Source organism: Punica granatum, chromosome 1 (assembly GCF_007655135.1).
Source record: "Punica granatum isolate Tunisia-2019 chromosome 1, ASM765513v2, whole genome shotgun sequence".
NCBI classification, from domain to species: Eukaryota; Viridiplantae; Streptophyta; class Magnoliopsida; order Myrtales; family Lythraceae; genus Punica; species Punica granatum.
In genome coordinates this window covers 45,337,162-45,357,467 of record NC_045127.1, presented here as the reverse complement: position 1 = coordinate 45,357,467, position 20,306 = coordinate 45,337,162, and the positions used below count along the sequence as shown (strand labels likewise).

General features: G+C 36.1%; 1 protein-coding gene and 1 long non-coding RNA gene across 2 annotated transcripts; one reads left to right on the top strand and one right to left on the bottom strand.

Moving 5' to 3' along the window:
• The first annotated feature begins 8,445 nt into the window (after positions 1-8,445).
• Positions 8,446-9,709, top strand: LOC116192262 (transcriptional regulator SUPERMAN-like). Its single transcript, XM_031520755.1, has one exon. The coding sequence runs from the start codon at positions 8,644-8,646 to the stop codon at positions 9,328-9,330; it is 687 nt and encodes a 228-aa protein (XP_031376615.1). The 5' UTR covers positions 8,446-8,643; the 3' UTR covers positions 9,331-9,709.
• Positions 9,710-17,802: 8,093 nt separating this feature from the next.
• On the bottom strand, positions 17,803-19,058 carry LOC116192686. The gene is made up of 3 exons (XR_004154129.1): positions 18,420-19,058; positions 18,198-18,340; positions 17,803-18,108 (listed from the first exon to the last, which is right to left on the bottom strand). It is a non-coding gene; the product is annotated as an uncharacterized LOC116192686 (long non-coding RNA).
• Between the last annotated feature and the right edge of the window lie 1,248 nt (positions 19,059-20,306).

Genomic DNA, 20,306 nt, shown 5'->3' with positions numbered 1-20,306 from the left:
TGAGTGAACATAGTCCAGAATACCGTTGATTCGATGAACTTCGATGCTGAACTTCACCCTGTATTGTTTGCCCATAATACAATGTTCACAGATCTAGCTTCCCCATCTTCTGGCTACAAAGTAATCATCTTGCTCAACTCAGTCAAACCCCTCTCACTCATATGCCCGAGCCTCATGTGCCAAACTTCATTGTAATTGCATCTTGATCCGCTGAACTCACAACTGAAGTTCCTGTAATGGTGCTTCCCTACAGTATATATAGGCCATTATGCTTTACACCTTTCATGACCATAAAGCCGCCCCTTGACACCTTCAAGACGTCACATTTCCTCTTATACTCATATCCAAGGCTATCAAGAGTACTTAAACTAATCAAATTCTTCTTCGACTTGGGGACATGCCTGACATTAGACAATGATATAATCATCCCATCAAACATCTTCACCGGCACCATACCAATACCAATCACTTTACAAGCGTTATTATTGCCTATGAGAACCTTACCACCTTCAATCTTCTCATACATGATGAAGAACTCTCGGTTGGGACACATATGGTAGGAGCATCTCGATTCCAAGATCCAACTAGTCTCCAAGCTATTTGATATGGTAGCGAGCGTATCACCATTCATATCCTCGTGGGCTTTAGTGACTTCAGCTGCTACAAGAACAAGCTCCCCCTCATCCGAATCCCTCTCGACTACTCCGGCGGTGGCCGAAGGACTAACACTCTTGCCTTTCCCATTCATCTTTGGACAAATCTTCTTGAGGTGTCCTTGCTTCTTACAATTCTAGCTCATCGACTTCCTTTGGCCTTGAGGATTCCTTTCGTTCCCCAACCCCGTACAAAGAGACCGTCGCTATCGCCCGATTGATTCTCAACCACTATGCTCATGAACTCCTTAGAGAGTAGCGACGACTTTACATCTTCAAGAGTAAGCTTCGTCCTACCGTATAACATCATATCAACTAGATTCTCATACGACTCCGATAGCGAGCATAACAAGAGTAGAACTTGGTCTTCATCGTCAACCTCCACTTCAAAGTTTTAGAGGTCCATGACAATTTGGTTGAACAAGTCCACGTGATTGGCAACCGAGGTGCCTGAAGTCATCCAGAATCTATACAACCGTTGCTTCAAATATAGTCTATTTAGCAATGACTTCTTCAAATGCAACAATTCAAGTTTCTTCCACAACTCTGAAGCCGACTTCATGCCGCACACCTCCCGAAGCACCTTGTTCGACAAACTCAATTGAATCGCACTTAGGGCTTTGGCTATGTACATACTCTTCTCCTCATGCTTCACACTAGCCGGCCATTTTCCATCAAGCACTCCATCAAGCCCGCATTGAACAAGCAAAGTGCTCATCTTTATCCTCCACAACCCGAAATCATTCAACCCATCAAACTTCTCTACTTAAAACCTCGTCGACATCCTCAACCCTAGGCTATGATACCAATTATAGCAACAATAATGCGGAAACAACCCAAAATCGAGAATCTCAAGCACGAGCAAGCCAAGCAACAACTCAAGGCAACAAAGTAGAGTAGAGTTGGAGTAGAGTTGGAGGAGAATCAAGGGATCGAGATTTACGTGGTAAAACCCGAAGTAGGAAACATCCACAGTGACATAGCACGGAGAAATTCACTTGAAGATCGGGAGATTACAAGTGTACATACTCTTAATCACTCAAAGAACTCAAAAATCCCAAATTGTAAGAATCCTAACCCTTTCTTTCCTTTTTCTCTCTCAAAGATGCATGAATGCGGTCTTTTGTCGTTATTTTACAAGAAAAAGCCAAAGAGATAGAAAGGGGTCCTAAACCAGCTCAAAAGAGGTGAACCCTAGTCAATTCGAGTGGAAAAACACAAAGAAAACTGAGTCAGGTCACGGGTCAAGCTTGTCCAGATTTCAGCTGAGCTCTCAGATGCTGCTGCAGCATGTACTGTGATACTGCGACTCTGACAGAGAACTAGAAATTTTCCTTGGGTCGATGCTGCAAAATAGACAGAAGATTCCCTGAACTGCTGATCGGGTCCTCCAATCCCTCTTCATCATCTTCGTCAATTTCTTTGTCGTTCTTTGAGTCTCCTGAGACTCCCGAATCTCCGAGACTCCAAGGTCGAATGCGAGGCACCTCAATCAACATTAAAGGCATGAAAATCATTATCATTATCATTATCGAATTTTAAAGAAGTATAGTTCATGTTAGCTACTTTATTAACCTTACTAGCCAGTATCCGTTGGTCTATCCGCTCCAGACCATCTCTAGCTAGTGCAGTGCCGTTAAATGTACCTATATTCATGGAACTATATATGATCAGAAAAGTACCTTTCATCAAAACAATGGGTTAAGTAAATGTTTCAAGCAGCAGTCAGGAAAAATATTGCTCAAAATTAGTTATTTTTTTGGTAGATTCATGATATATTGTATTGATTGATGTTAATTCTCACTCGAACATCGACTTACAAGTAAATTGTGCTAATTTAAAAGTATGAAAGGGGCACTCAATATTAAAGACTATGGCCCAGCTAGCTGAGAAAAGAAGAGCCCATGAAAAGCAATTGCTAGGGTTTTCGGCCACGTGATCACGTGTGGGCCATGCATGGGGGTGGGAACATCACTTAGCCTGAAGCATGTGCTCAAAATAAAGCCTAACATATGGGTTCATAAATCATATACATACATGCCGCTTAAATAAAAAGTTGTGCAGATTAATAGAGGCTCCCACGTGACAGCAGCAAAAATTGCACGACTTCATGGTACTTTGTAACCGAATACCCAAGATTGAGGGAGTACTAGTCGTGAAATGAATTCCGACTGCACTACTAGTCCGTTTCCAGTTATGCATAACATTCTTCTAGACTGTTAAAAGATATTTGTCTGCAATGCGTTCCCAATTCATCTCTTCCTTTGCAGCTCTTCTAACCCGGCGCGTCAAGTAGCCTGTGAATTGTCTGTCCTGAAATGAACTTTTGAATCAATATGTCCAAATAATGAAAAGATTGCCCGAAATGGCAAAATTGAGATGGACAGATTTGACGTGATGTGTTGTGATTTGAAGTGGGGCAAGTAGTAGATATGTGGGTGTTGACTAACCACCAAGCTAGATCAAAGCCATAAGGAATCATTCTCTCTCTGAGGAAAATGCACGATATTAAAAAAAATAAAAAAAATCTATAAGCATAAAATATCCTATGTAAATGCCGGAGCAATCTTTCAACATTCCATAGTCTCCTCTAATCCAGAAAGAAATTAAGACCACGCAAAGAGGGATACGAGGCCCTTTGTCAATGACGAGGTAGGGTACGCACGTACGACTTACTGTCCTCTCAAAATCATAGATCAAGTCTCGCCAGGCAACCGCGAATGATCTAATCAAGAAATGATATGAATTAATTATGTGGTTCTATCTTTTTCTGCCCGAACATGTTTGCGGAATTTAAGTTCCTCGCAACAACATATAATACAAAAACAACATCATGAGATGTTGGAATAATAAGCTCGGACGACGTACGTTTTGATGTACGATCTGTCGCAACCAAACCTCCGAGATAGAGAAGATGAAAGCTGAGGCAAAGTCACTACAGTTTTGCTTAAGAGGTCCGAAGACCCCGTCAACATCAATCCTTGAAAGCTTCAACTGCAAGAGAAGGAAAGCACAGATAAAAAAAAAACACTTCGGCTCGCTCTCGATTCGGCCCAGCTTGGATTGGGCCAATTCATATGGACATTGGAAAGCGAGGAAAAGCCCATTTAATGTGTACCTGAAGCATGCACGATCAATTTGATCTGTGATTATATTAGTGAATATAGTTAAGTTACACAGGAAACGATTGATTAGCTAGTTGATAATGAATGTGGAAATGCAGGCTTAATAGGTTGCAGGCTGACGTCACGGGAGCTCGAAGGCTGGAGCATGTTTCGTCCAGATTATGAGCTCCCCGGTACGAATTTCTTTCCGAGAATTTTCACGTATAGTAAGGCTAAGGGGTGCTGCATGCAGTATTTTGTTATTAGCTGATACTAGATGCTTAATTTCAGTACATTTTGCAAGATCTTAATTTGCTACATTTCTTAAAGATTCCTTCTTCATCTTTTTTTTCGGTATACGGACAATTGTAATTATAGTGTATTATATTCTGATCAAGCAAGAAAGTGCATAATTTAGATACATTTTTTTCATAAATATCTTTTTTTTTTGGGTGAAAACTGTAGACTCTTTGATATACGTCTCAATGTATAAACTATGGTACCAACAAAGGATTCAAATATTAGATTAATATAAATAATGACTGTAACGATAATTCTTGTGAAATGTGACAATTGGGCTCATAGGGATTTTCTCGTCACTGTTTTTCGGTTTTTGTTGTTTATTATAAGTTTTGCAGATTTCATGGACATTGTCATCTAGCTAGCTAGTCCTTTTCCTCAATGTCCTAATTCAGTTTTACATATACCTTTCTATTAACTCTTTTTTTACCTTTTAAATTTAATCTTTTTATATTTAAAACAAAAAATGAAAAAAAAATTAAAACTTCCCTAAATTAATTGTGAGTGGACTAATATATAATATATATTTAGTCATCCATTCAACGTTCTTACATTGCACGTGAATAAGGAAATTTATTAATTATGCTTATTTTCTAAGAAAAATTTAAACGTAAATGCAAAGTATGTCCATAGTTTCTACCCACATTTTTTTTAGGGGGTTTTATGCATGCCGTCATTCTTGTATCTTTCTCGCTGGCCCTTACCTTTGTCTTGAGCTATGTGTATATGTGTATGGAGAACAGCTTCTAACGATAGCGACGTCAAAAGAAATTAAATTAGCTACTATGGACGATAATCTAACATATGACATGTATATATGTATATCTATGTACGTCTTACATTGGTGACTTAATTAATTAATTATCTATAGTTGTTGACTTATAATTAAGTTCATTACGAGATCGAGGGACTGCCTCGGAGATAATTTACTTTGTCAATGCAACTTCAACCAGCTAGCTGGTGAGTCCATAACTATATTGCGACATCAAAGTAACCACTTTTTGTGTACTCTAACGTTTGGAACAAACTGAATATGATCTTTATTTATTTCCTTTTGACCGAATATCATTAATTCATGAACCAACTATATTTAGACTTATCAACAAAAAGAAAATGAAACAACTATTTAGAGGAACCTTGACCCTTATAATTAACACAAGTAAAAAATTTTCAAAATGATACTAGAGGTGTCAGAAATTATTTCCTACAGGTGTTGATGAATAAGATTATTGTAAACATTGTCAACTTAGAATGATAAGGGGTGAAATTTCAAGGGGCATAAATAAGTAGAAGGTATAAACTAATGAAATTTAGAACTCAACTTTAATATACAACCAAGTCACTAGCATGGGTTGATTTAAATGATTTGATACTTTTTATCTTAAACGAGATCTTGAGTTCGAGTTTTGTAAATGAAGAAAATTCACACTATGTGAGTTTTACCACTTATTAAGTCGACCTGGCTTGAATTGAATTAATTGAGGCTATAGACTTCCGAATACCAAAGCGCACACCGAAAAAAATACTCCCTGAGTCTCTTTTATTTATAATTTTTCTGATACAGAATTTATGCGCTAAATGTACACAAATATTTACATGATAGTAGATTTTCTGGCTTATAGCCTAGCTCATAATTGAGATCAATATATACAGTCTCATTTGTTGTGCATTGAAATGAACTGACTTTATCTTCTTTAACTACGCTGTCGTGATCCACAAGCAACAATTAATCTGAAAAATTTTCATCTACCAGCTGATGTTATTTAGAACATGATTAATTTATATGATTTCAAATGAATTAGTCACAAATTTTTTCGTTTTTCAATAACATATAACATTGTTAAAAAGCTTCTTTTTTTTTTTGTAAAGTCACCGATATCCTTAACTTATTGACTGAAACTAATCTTAGACATCGGTTAGACTCTTGCCACGAGGTGCTTACAATAAGTTTTGAATGCTTGCGCTAGCTGCAAGTGAAGTCCGTCAATTAGTAGCTCAATTTACTATTGAGCCACATATTCGTCATTAGTATTGATTATAAATTAATGATCGTCTTGGGTAGTCATTTTGTTCAGAGTAGGCACTCGCTCACATCATTTGATAATTAATATGCCTAAAAATCCCGCCATTTTCTTCCAGGTCTTTGAGTTTATTAAATGCATCTTATCAATAAACAATTGATACGTACATATTATAAAGGAGTTTGCCCCCCTCACACCAAGATTTCGACTTGAAAACTTACTGTGAGATCGTGAAAAATAATTCTGGTAAATATTTTGGGGCAAAGTTAAATAATCAATACGAATTGTTTCAAATGGTTCAACATCAATTCCCTTTAAAAGTGAGGTCTTTAATTCAAGTCTTGTAAATGAAGAAAATCCATGTACGATTAGGAGAGATTTCTCTTTTACTAAGCCATTGTCGTTGGAATCCGAATTAGGATTTATCGTGCTTTCAGATATCATGTGATACACATAAAAAGTAATAGTTAAATAACCAAAATATAAAATACCAAAAAGATAAACAAAAATAATTAATTGGTCCCAGAAGAGAAACTTGGGTTTATGTAGGGGTCCGACAAAACATAGAATTTATTGAAACGAAGTGAAAGGATGAGAGTCTATTTCTTGTTGTCGCACAGTCAATGCATAATATACAATAACAAAAATATCCAGTTATGAGTAGTAAATAAATACTACTCAAGGAGATCGAGCATATTCCCATAATAAATAAATTTGACCTACGAGATCTGATTCCAAGGTGAGGCAGGCCGCATATTTTAGAATGACGTTTGACCCTAAAACTGGCTAGTGTTATTTATTTTCACTGTATATCCTAATATATGGAACTTAATGAGTTCCAATTAATTCAATTCGAACTGAATTGATCCAGTAAAAGGTAAAATCTTCTCAACGTGAATTTTCTCAATTTTTAATACTCGAATTTGAGACATTATTTAAGAAAACAAGCGTCAAATGCTTGAATCAACTCACGTTGGTATTTATTTATTTTTCAGTATGACAAAACTATATTAATTTACAATTATTAGATATAGGTTAAGAGCTGAAGGGAAGGAAAATTATTTTGTTTCTACAATATTGAGCCGTCCTTTCCTTTTTCATTTTTATTTTTGGTGAATTAACAAAACGCCTTTTGTACTATTGTAATACTATTAGAACAATTTTATGCCGTGAATTCCACCATGAAATGTCATTCAATTATTACATAGAAAATATCTTAAATGAGTCTATCTTGAAGAAAAAAACCAATAAAATTATTGATATGGACACCGTATTATGTCAAATGCTCAAGAGATTAACCCATTAATCCGTTCGGGATAAACTGATGATAATTGATGTTTTCTCATATTAATGAGGTAGGATCACAAAACATATATATATATATATATATATATTTCATACGTTGAATCGAAACGATCTCTTAAGGGGAGTAAAGAAGTTCCATATTTTCCGTTGAAAAACATAAAAGAACTTCCATATTTGGTAAGATTTTCGACATTTGTTGTTTCTGACAGGGAAACATTTGTTGTTTCTGACAGGGAAAACTTACCGCCACACTTTTTTTGTAATAAATTTCTGCTTCCCCTCTCATTGTTATATACATTGATCAAATTCAATCACTTCGGTTCACCAAAAGAAAATTCAATCATTTCGAAATTCTACTTTTACAATTTACTGGAGACGTCAAGATATTCTGAATAACTTAAAAGTTGCAAGAAATTCTTAAAAAATTTCTAATTTTTCAATACCAATTTTTTAAATAAAATTTTATTTTATTTTAATAGGCACACTAATAAATCTGAGCCTTCCTTAGCAAGCGTAATACATGGTTTAGGATTGTAATTCAGATGTACCTTAATTACCTGAGAGAATGATTGAGTGCGACTGAAGAAAAAAGAAAAAGAAAAAGAAAAGAAAAAAAGGTAGTTGCAAATGCTCCAGAAAATAAATAAGGAAAACCAAAATAGTTTTTTTTAGTGATGCCATCGTATTCGATATAGTAACTAAGATTAATTTTTGCTCAATTGATTATGTTAGTTTCACCCTGCCAGTAAGTTATTTGTGGTGCATTTCGAACCGCCTTCAATAAGTAAAATTCATCAACATAAAACGCAATTTATGAAGGGTACTATGCTGTGTGTTTTTGTATTCCCATTTAATCAATGGAAGAAGCCAGCGAAATCGAATCAAATTATTTACTAGCAAATAAACCAACGCGTGCGGGCGTTGAAATCCAAGCGCAGCTCACTTATAAATTACATCTATTGAAGTGAACAGAGAATTAATTGTTGGTGGCCGTGGAGAATAAATTAATTAGATGGGTCAATTAATTAATTAAATTAAAATTTTCATCATATGTCAACCATGCATCCTAAATTCCAACCGCTATTTGCTGGGAGATGAACTTTGTAGTCTACACCACAGACTGTCAAGGCTAATTTCTTCACCATTGTTTCCTTTCTCTTACCTTTATATCACCTCCCTCCAATATATAAGCAATTCATCACTCTTCTCTTTCACTGCATATTATCTCATTTCATTAGAAGTTTCATTTGAAGTCCCAAAATGGCTGCCAGGCTAAGCCTCCTCTCCCTGACACAGCTCCAACAATTGGCTCAGTCGGAGCCGGCGACCAACTATCCTGGCGTTCCAGGCTCGGGCGATGCGCAGTTGGTGTGGAACCCTACGGTGCGGGCTCCAGAAGAATTAGATGACTCCTGGGAGGTGAGAGCCTTTGTGGAGGACTATACAGGGAGTGTCTCGGGCTCGACCTGGCCTCCGAGGTGTTACACCTGCACATTCTGCAAGAGGGAGTTCCGGTCGGCCCAGGCCCTGGGCGGCCACATGAATGTCCATCGCCGTGACCGTGCTACTAAGCGGCTCCATCACCAATTGCCGCCACCAGCCGCTGCCTTGTCATCAGCCTCTACTTCCTCTTCCGCACTCGTTGTCCCTGGTCAAGAATTAGCCAACATTAACAGAGGGCTTTGCGTTCTCTACCAGCTACCTCCTCAATTTGATGCTGCCATGTCGAGCAATTGGTTCCCTGCGCCTGTTGATAATAACTTGCTGGCGAAGCCCAGCACGAGCTTCACTTCTTCTCACGCATACTCGAGCAAATTTATTGAAGCATCTTCTGCTCAAATCAGCAATTGTCACAGTAGGGGTGATGCCGATGGCAAGTGGAATAAAGATTTTGTTGAAGACCTTGATCTTGAGCTTCGTCTCGGGTATAAGCCATTGCCTTCGTAATGGAGCCGTACTCGCTACGACAGTCACAGGATTCAGATCTCATTATTGCAGATATTTATGGGTTTTTTCAAGAGGGATGAGATTGAGGCAAGATTCGCCATGTATAACTCCGATTGATAAATTACACTCTTATCAAAATAATTGGGGAGAGATTACAAGGTGCCCCTTCATCAAGAACCCTGTCCCTAGCTAGTCAGATTTGCTGCAAATTTTATGTTGTTTGATTAATACATTCATTTATTCTTTCGTTCATTTAGTTAATTAGTATCTTTGTTCTTAATTTACTTATGAACCAAGTAACGCAATAGCGCACGCTCTCTTTTGGTATGCAAGGGGTTCCATGTTCGACAATCGTGCTGGAACTATCCGTATCCCTTTATAAATTATTAGGATTTCTATTACATTGTAATGGTCTCATAAGTTCTCTTTTGTAACCGAAAAAAAATTACTTTTGAACCATTTACTTGAATTGAAATGATTTTGCCAAATTGGGTATGAATGAATTATAGAAAGAGGAAAGGATCTATATAAATTACAATTAATGCATGGTTAAGTCGTCCTGGGAAGATGGAACAAAATTAGGGTTTCGTGTGATACTATGCTAAAATAGAAAAAAAAAAATTTAAGAGTTGCAGTGCCATGTCATTGTCCGACACGGATAACAGAGTAAATGTCTAGACCTACATTGCTATGGGGAATTCGTTCTATCATTACTCGATATGGTAGGCCCAAAAAATATTCGAGTATACGGCTTACTTTGCCCGTGTGTTGTACAGAGCCTCACACAATTTTATCATATTGCAATTTGAAATTAATTTACTGTTTAATGTGATGGTAGATTTTGAGCGAGTGATATGATATATATCTGTCAATGTGTATTGAACATTCAATTTTGGATACGATTTTCTTACCTAATGTTTGTAAATTTAATCGATCAAAAGATGTAAGAGAGACATAGGGAGAAAGAGAATTCATGAGTAAATGTAAGGGCAAGAGAGAAGAGAGCCACATCTCCGATTCAACCCACCAAGTTTATGCATGAGGAAAATGTTATCGTGCATATACATTTTTGTAGTAAATTTCACACCTATCAGATGGGCTGAGTTTGAGCTTAACCTTTGATCGAATTTCAATTAACAAGGGATAGGAGGGAAGAACGTGGCGGGGAAAACAGGCTAATGGGATGGATTTAATTTTCATTATTTGGATAGATTAATAAAGGAGAGAAAGGAGGAGGAAGAAAAATTTACTTAGATCGATTGAGTATATTCCATTTTTATAGTTTAGTCTTGTTTATTAAATTAGGACAAAATAATCTTTTCAGATTTTTAAAGTTTTAATTTTTTTTTCTCTAAATTTCTCCAATTTGGGGGAAATGTAAAGTTGAAGAGTACAAGAGAAATGAAAAGAAAATGAATTCATTTCTTTCTCTCCTCTCCTTAAATTTTACAATGTCACTAGGAAGGAGTCCGCGTTATGTTACGGTCTCCAAAAACTCCTTTTGTCAACAGTTAATATTTTCATATGATCGAAGTATGATAACATATGTTAGCAATATTGGAAAGTATATTAACAAATTAAAACATCGTCATTCGTTTTAAAATTGATTGAACACTGTAATTTAGAAAACATTTCAATTTTGTGATCATACGTGAATGTAGACAAAAAATAAATGAGAAACTCAATTAAATGATATTATAAGATAAGTATGAAAACATAAAAGTTTATATAAAATTTTAGAATAATGATTAATTAGCTTTTACATTAAAGGAGAGAAAACAAATGAAAATGGAAAACGTAACCAAATACTAATTAGTACATATATTTGAAAAAAGCATTAGAATAGGAAATTGACAGTTGTACGCTAGTATCTTATAAAATATATATAGCTTAACTATTTCCTTAATTTTTTTGGCTAACATGCCTAAAAGTGGAAAAGACATAAATGAAAAATGTAATTTAAAAGAAGAGAACTTTTTTGAAACAAATGAATGAAAAGAGATGAAAGTTGAAAAATAAATTTCTTTTAAAAAAGTTATTTTTTTGGGAATATTAAAAAATTTGGGGTAGAAATAATAAAGAAAAAGTTCTACATGGCAACACATGTCTATCGCACCAATTTTATAAGTGATTTTTGAAATAGTTCATGAGGCTTGGCTCATCTTTTATTTTAGCGAAGTATCGGATTCGAGTCTTGCGAATGGAGAAAATTCTTAATTGAGATCGTCTGACACTTAATGGATCAACCCAAATCGCAATTAGATTAATCGGCACATCGAAAAGTGAAAACATTTTGAAATTTATATCAAAGCCTCCTCCCTTCCCCTCCTTTTTCCAAACAAATGGTAAAGGTCCCCGTGATATAGGTTAGTAAAGACATGTAATACCCAACCAATTGTAGACAAACTCAAAGAGTAAATCAAAATTAACAAGAATAAATTTGGATTGATTGATGTAGTTTGGCACCTCTTTCTCTTAAGTAAGGTCTCATATTTGACTCTTGTAAATGGAAAAAATTCACTACTTAAGAGAAACTTATCCCTTAATAAATCGATCTAACTTGAATATGAGTTGGGGCTTATTAACTTTCTAAATATCAGGTGATACATATAAAAGAAAATGAAGATTTCTCTATGAAAGAGTACATTAATTGTGAAAGCATTTGTTGCCAAGAGCTAAATTTTGCGTTCTATATATACATATAGTTCCCTCCGTAATCATGAAAGTTAATATTGAATTATTTATAGGACTAATATATGTTAATTTTTCAATTATAAGAGGGTTTATGGGTCTAATATAATAAAATATAAATTTTAATAACCAATAAAGAAAAACAAGTAGTCTTAGCATGATTATGGAACCCAATACATATTGGTTACCATACGAGAGCGACCCACATATGTTAATTAACTAGTTCAAATTAAAATTACCCATCAAGGACAGGAAAAGAGAAAAAAAAATGTTTTATATTTTCTTAGTAATTAGAAATCATCATAGCATTCGTCCAAGAGGTCTTGAAGTTAATCCCCGCTAATGAGATTTATATATCCTTTTATTTCACCTTATTTCATATTTTTGTACTTGGCCGTGAGATCTCCCTTAAAATAATTTTTTAAAAAAATTGTCATGTTAGGATGGATAAAACTTTCTTTTTGGATAAGTTATGTAATTAAACTTGGATATAGTGCAACTAGAATTCACTAATCCTCACTTAACATTTTGGTTTAAAGTGCATCATCTTGGTGTAAGTATACACAGAGAATTGTGAATTTTTTTAGATTATAAGGGAGGATCATGAACCTCATACAAATAAATAAAAATCTAAATACAGATAAATGTATAGCCTTATTAACGAAATTCAAATTTGAAAATTCTTAATTCTCAGGTGAGAACATATGCATTGCACATGCTCCTTTCTCAAGAATCATGAATATTTTTACATGCCATATATCCCTCTAATCAGTTACATTTGTTTTGAACACTTGTTTCATCATATTTTCCAGCTTAAGCAATGCACGAGCCAATCGAGTAGTTGAGATAATTTCGGTGCCTTGAAGAAGAACTGACAGCTGGTTGAAATAAATATTGGAGCTGGGGGCACCATAGAAGAAGAAAGCCCCGAGTAAAAGAAACCTGATTGAGCTGAGATTCAGAAGCTCCAAGCAAGTTCAAAACTAATAACATAATATAACTTTCAAGTCAAAACATTTAAAAAGTGGTGCAATGTAGTAATACACTCATTCACCCAGAAATCAAGAGGCTCTCCATGCAAGGTTTATCAATGAAATTACCGACTTCGTTGCATTTAATTTTTTTTTTTTTAGTATTGATCTCACGTATCTCCTTATGACAGAAAAGAACAAAACATAGAGATGATACAGGATGTAATAAGCGTGAAATACTAAAACCCTCATGTAAGAAGTTACTATGGAAGTTCCCTGTGATTACCTTTTTTATTGCCAATCATGAGGTTTCAATTTATAGCTAAAACATTCATTTGTATGTATATCAACTTGCTCTTAACCGGGAGGTCTTTCCTATGGTTGCGTTTGGTTTTACAGTAGGATTTTAAAATCAGATTTTGATTTTGATTTTGAGTGGAATAAATGGGGTCCACCCTTTGACTTTGTATAAATTATGTTGTTTTGTTGTGAAAAAAAGTGATATAAATGGGACTCACTCTTTGACTTTGTATGAGTTATTTTGTTTTGTAGTGGATAGAGTTAAGTTAGAATTGTGATTTTAAAATAATATTCACAAACCAAACATGGTCTATAAGTTTCAATTCTTTGCACTGTACATAAATTCTGCGAACTGAAATATCATTTTTTCGCTGAATTATATGATCCCGATGGAGAAATTACTTTCGTTTGTGTCCAAACAGTATTATTACCATATTTGAGTGCTGCAGGGGAGGGTTTTGGCATTCCCAAGAGATGCTCATCCACAAGGCAGAAGGGAAAAGGACCTCATGAGAGGGTTTTTTTGTCGGGTCAGTCGGGTCAGTGCTTTATTGCTTCTGGGATACTGATGATGATGACACTGTAACTATACTTACACTGCACACACTATATTTTTCTGTGTGTATGTGTGTGTGTATATATGGAAGTATCTATAAGTATCTATGTTCCTTTCTTCTTCTCTTCTTATTTCAATTAGGGAAAAGAAAAATGGATCTTGTTATCAAAAGAAGATATAACGTAGTGATGTATTTTTAATTTGATGATCAAAAGGTTCTAAATTCGATACCTCATAAAATTACTCGTATCCTTTTATATCTTTTTTATTATTTAAATGTATTAGATTCATGATTCTCTTTTATGATCTCAAAAAGGAATCTTATCACAAAATTCAAGCCTCCCTGCCCGACCACCAAAATCCATACATACATAGACATATATATATATATACATAAACGTGTACTTGTGTGTCTGTATATATAGTTGCAGTGCACCCACAAAGACAGCTAGCCATACCCAAACAGGAGAGAGTGAGTGTGTGTTTGTGCACAAAAAATTGACTATATTAAGGCCCCCTTGCCTTGTCACAGACATTAACTTGTCAGCATAACTCTCTGTTTGGTCCCCGGCCCATTGGCTCTCTCTTTCTTGCTAGCTCGATATTCTATCATATCTAACTCCATTTTAATGCGCAATTTGCCAATCGTGCGGTACGACATCGTTAAACTTTCCTTCTATTTATGATGAGTTCGCTGTCACTATCGCTGAGTTGCTCCATTTTACCGATCCCCGCACATTTATAACATTAAAAAAAAAATGTGCCGCATGAAATAATTGCGTGCTGGTCTAGAATCTAAGGTCTCGTTTGAAATTTAAAACTGATTTTAGAATTGTAATTTTGATTTTAATTTTACCCACTAAATAACAAAAACACACGTTTCTCAAGTCAAATTTATAATGCCATCTCATTTGTTTTTTTCTACAATTAAAATCAAAATCATAATTTTAAAATCACACTAACAAATCAAACGCAGCATAAATTTTCTGATGATTCCCAACTACCTCATCTAATTAAGTATATAACTGCAGTTTTTTTCTGACATAGCAACTGTAAAAATGAAATCTTACGTATGTTTTCTCCTATATATGAGACTATGACTAAAACTAATTTCTACATATTGAGGTGCACACTTCATCTTTATGCTTGAAGTGCTTTCACTAATTAAGTTTCGACCTCTAGCATTACAAATAAAGTTCACTTTTTCTTATATTTTGATAGGTAAATGGCTAAAAGAGATATTATTAATCCGAAGATAAAGGAACAGATAGTATTGGCTAACCCCTCAAGCATACAAAAGGAATCTAAATTTGACTTAAGACCAAATTGGCCAAAGCCGCGAGTTAGGGAGTTTTGAGTTCAGGGGATTCACGAACAATACCGATAAGACAAATGATTAAGGAAAAAAATTACATCTAAAATGATAGTCCTAATTTTTCAAGGAGCCTGGGAGGGCCTATTGATCGCGTCAACGAGCATGAGAGCATCACAAATGAAATTGATGTTATCCCATCCTTGATCAAGGGCAATGGAGGCGGCCAGCAGTAAGGATCTGGCCTCTGCTTAGAGATAAAGTTCACTCAGCCACATCCTCTATATAAGACATTTATAATTTGACAAAGCAAGAAAGATCCAAAAGAGAAATATCGCTGTATGTTACTGTTTACTGATGAGAGAAACCCTGCTACTGATAATCGGAGGCTGATGATGAGCAGAATCGACCAAGATTCGGATAACTCCAACGGGGCACACAGTAGTCAGAAGTGGTGGGGGAGAGAGAGAGTGTGTATGGGGGATTGGGGGGGACTGTGCTGATGAGACTGAAGTTGATTTCTGAGGTTGTGTAGTGCATGCATGCTAGTCCGGTTTCTTGCATGGGGCTCGAATTCCCATTCGCCTCCACACACACTCCATAAAATCTCCTCTTCCTTTCTCTTTCTGTCTGTCTCTATCTTATCCTGATCATCGATTACTTGCAGGCAAGTCTTGTCTCAAATCAATCCTTACAGGAGGCCCACGTATAGCGTCCGTTTAACATGAGAACGAATGGCGGTAATTTATTTAGTATTTTTAATATAAATATTTAGTATTTTAATTCAATAATTTAATGTTTTTTAATATTTGTGATTAATATAAATATCTTTGTACTTATACAATTTTAAATTTAAATGTTTAGTAATTCAATTCAAGTGCTTAGTATGTTTTACAGTTCATTAATAAAAGTACTAAGCATTTGAACTTAAGTATTAAATATTTAGGCTGAAATATCAAAGTATCAAATATGTCATCCTAATATTATATTACATTAGAATTTTCCATATATATTACCTATGTGAATATTCACTGTGTCAACCTCGGACGTTGAGGAGTCAGTGAGATTTCTCAACATCTGATTTTCCCACTAAAAGCATGAGATTTTTTGAATCGTGGGCTCTATAGCTTTGAGATTATCAAAATCAAATTTCTCTTTTTGGATGTTCTTGTACATAGTTAAGATTTTTGGCTTGTCTAGCCCATGATTGGTTTGAATAAATGCTCTTCTTCTTCTTCTTCTTCTTCTTCTTCTTTTTCCGGTGAAGAATATATGCTCGTTTTTATAACCAAAAAGTGTTTCATTTATTATTTACTTGTCATATGCATTCATGCCTATGACAGACATGCACCCCATCAATTTGTTCTAGATGAATAATAAATTGCAAAACAAAATGAAAAGTTTATGGTAAGAAAGGACTAGGGAAAAAAAATAAAAAGAACGAAGAAATGCCGTTAAATTTTACCACAAACAGTAGCAGCGCGATGAGTATTGAAAATTCTACTATACATGCATGTATTACGTATCAGGATCAAATTTATGTATTTACAGAGAATAGGTTGGAGTCAAGCCATTGACAAGTCCACGGATGGTTCCTCCCGGCCTTAATTGATAAAATATGATATGATATGTGCTTTTTTTCTTTTTTTAAGAATAACTATGATCTATATGATAAGTAATTTCATTTTTATATGAACTATAAATTTTATATTCACGGACTCTACGAAGGTAGAATCTCTCATTTTAATTGTTAATCTCTGACTTCTCATTCGTGAGGAATAAACCCTTATTTATGTTTTATTATCTTTATTTTTAATTGCTCAATTAAAAAAGAAAAGGAAAGAAAAATTTGAAGACACTTGGAAATACTTTCAAAATGAAGAACACATGCAGGAAAACAGGTTTTTGGCGACGTTTTTTGGGCCCTTAGAAGACATTTATAAGTGTTGGCAAAAGCCCGACGACATTTCTGGCGATGCTTTGCAAACAGTCAGATAAAAAAAAGTTGCTAGAGATCCAGCGACGCTTTGTTCAAAATGTCGGCACAGACAAAAATTGGCCAATGTTTACAAAACGTTGGCTAAAGCCGGCCTGTACCGACATTTATTATTAGTCGGTCAAGATATCATCTACCGACGGTGAGAAGCGTCGCCCAAGCCTACTCTAGCGCAACTTTTTGTAACGCCGTTCAATCTTAACCTTTGCTAACCTTTCAGAAAGTCGCCCAAACGTGGCCTGTAATGACCACCATATACGTCGCCCAAACATGGTCTGTAGCGACCTTTTGGAACATCAGTTAAGCAATGTCTATAACAATATTTACGAAAGTAGCCTATGCTTCTAAATAGCAACGCTTAGAAGCGTCGCCCAAGCATGGCCTGGAGCGACTTTTCTAAACGTTGCCCAATCACGGCCAGGAGCAACGTCGCTCGGCGTCATCCAATCCAAGCCTGGGTCAACATATTCTAGGGTCGCCAAACAAGGCATGGGCCGACCTTTACAAAGGTCAGACAAGCATGGCTTGCTCTCACATGGGACAATGCTGGCAACATCCTGCCTCTGTTTGTGCAACATGTTGTCAGCCTGTTATGAAACAAGCCCACTGTTGGTCACGAAATGCATATAGAAAAGAAACCCCGAATTCTACATTGCAACACAGTTTATCAGTACAAAGCATCTACTACTAATTCCAACATCATAATTAAGAAGTGATACATTAATACTGTCACAACTACTAATTAAGAAGTTAACACATACTACTAATTCCAACACAAATCCAAACCAGTCTCCCAACATCATAATTAGGAAATTATGCATCAGCACTGTCACAATAATAAAGTTAACACATATTAGCAAATCCAAATACAACTCCAGAAGCACTTATTGGGTTGCGCCGTTAACCAAACCCCCGCTTCCTTGCTTGTTCGAATTCCGAGTAGACTACGAAACTGCATGAAGATGTCCTTGACAACATTATAATCATATCCAACAAACAGATAATAAGCAACCACACGAAGATATAAATGGCTTGACTTACGCAATTCTCCATGCTTCAAGAATTTAGCAAGCAATTGCTGGTATTGCCTCGAAAATCACTCCTTTGCTTCCTCTATCAACTTAACTTGTTGGGGGAGTCCAAATGTCCGACATGTTTGTCGGTCCTCGTCTTCTCATAGGCTCCTATGCGTACAATAGCAAGCATATGCATCATTTCTACAAGCATACCCGTCTTTTACACTGTTACTAAAAAGGTACTTACCGGTTGGAGTTGGAGGCACTTCTTCCATCGATTCTGGAGGTTGAGTTTGGCTCTCACCTTCCGGCGAGTTCCTTGAGGTATTTGAGCCTACGGAAGCCTCCCCCGAAGACACTCGTACTTCCCCCTTAATGTTCTTGCACGTGTTCTTGCCATATTTGCAGAATTTTGTCCTCATTCATAATAACAGGTGACACATATTATCAAATTTAAATCCTACAAGACCTTAATTGACCATGTGCTGCCAACATGCTTGGCCATTTGAGCAGCAAAAATCCTCGTCGCCTTCCTCATCTGCGACGGGTCAACGTGATGGAACACCGATCGGACCAGCTGCCCATCAGCTCCCGGTACTCGGGGATTTTGCACCAGCTCGTCCAAGCACCTATGTTGAGGTGGCGAAGTTGGGGGAGAACGCCACAATCGCGATCCTGGAGCCTTCAATTGCTTGGACTAGAGCAGGGGAAATCCGCTTACCTCAATTGAGGCGAAGTTGGATTGCTTGGTTGAGGCGGCTTCGGTTGCCAATGAACGAAAGGGAAGAAGGTGAGGGTTTTCTTTTTCACAAGAGAGGAAGTGAAAGATACAGGAAGGGTTTTCTGTTTCAAATTTCAAATTTAACCTTTTTATTTTATGTTTTATTTTTATCAGACATAGAAAGGAAAAGGTCAGGGACTAATCTCGTCCTTGATCCTTAAAATCAATCGTTATGAGACATCTCGTTTTCAAGACGTACTAGCTTTTTGCTGGCTGTAGTAAGCAGCATAGTATCAGGCCAGGGACTAATCTCGTCTTTGATCCTGATGGTTATGAAGTAAGAATGAACTCATATGAATATGCGGATTAACTTGGTCTTGATTAATGGACTTAATCGAAATGGAATATGATGAAATAAGCATGATTATGGTTGATTTGTGATTAAATTTCTCTTAAACAGGATAATCATGTAAAATTGACCTTTGAATGGGTTAATAAGCTTTGACGGGTTAATGACCTTGGATTAATCTCCATTGGACTCTAATTGACTCGGGATTAATTGAAGAATAATTATTCATGTATTTCCTAATTAGGAAGATCTCGGCGCCCCTCTCCCTTCAGTTGGCCAACTCAACATTAAAATCGAGATGGAAAATGATGAAATGAGCATGATTATGGTGTGCTTAGGCCCTTCCTTAACTCCACTCTGCCGAAAGCAACACCATGGGATTCATGTAGGGTCATTTCTTGACTATTGATGTTAATGAATTTGTATGATGTTCGATGTTGATTTGTGATTAAATTTCACAGGAATAAAGATAATAATGTAAAATTAACTTTTGAACAGGTTAACAAGCCTGGATTAATCTATATCTGACTCTAATCACTCTAACCTGGATTAATCAAATAATTAATCATGAAATCGCCTAATTAGGAGGGATCTCGGCCCTCTCCATTCAGTTGGCCAAAAAAATCGGGATTTCGTTGCTTTTGATTGATTTCCCTTGATTCTCGTGCATGCTTGAGTGATTTAGTGTGGCTATGATCAAACCGAAAACCGAGAACCATGATTCCGTGTTTGACTGATTCAATGTGGCTTTTGATTCAATTGTACACCATGCTTGATTGATTCAGTGTGGTTTCTGATGGATTTCCCACGATTCCGGCCTTATTTTGTGTGAATTTGGTGGGCCAGAACCGATTAGAGATCGACTTAGGCTTGTAGGTTTTAGTGTTTTATGGTTTTAAAGTTTTAGGGTTAAGTTGTCAGGTGTCGGGGTTGGTTGTCGATATATATGGGTGGACCTATTGCTGACAGCATGCTGCCAATATGGATCAACATGTTGCCAGGCAAATATCTCGTTTTAAAACCATGCTGGCAGCATGATGACTACCAAAAGCAACATGCTGTTA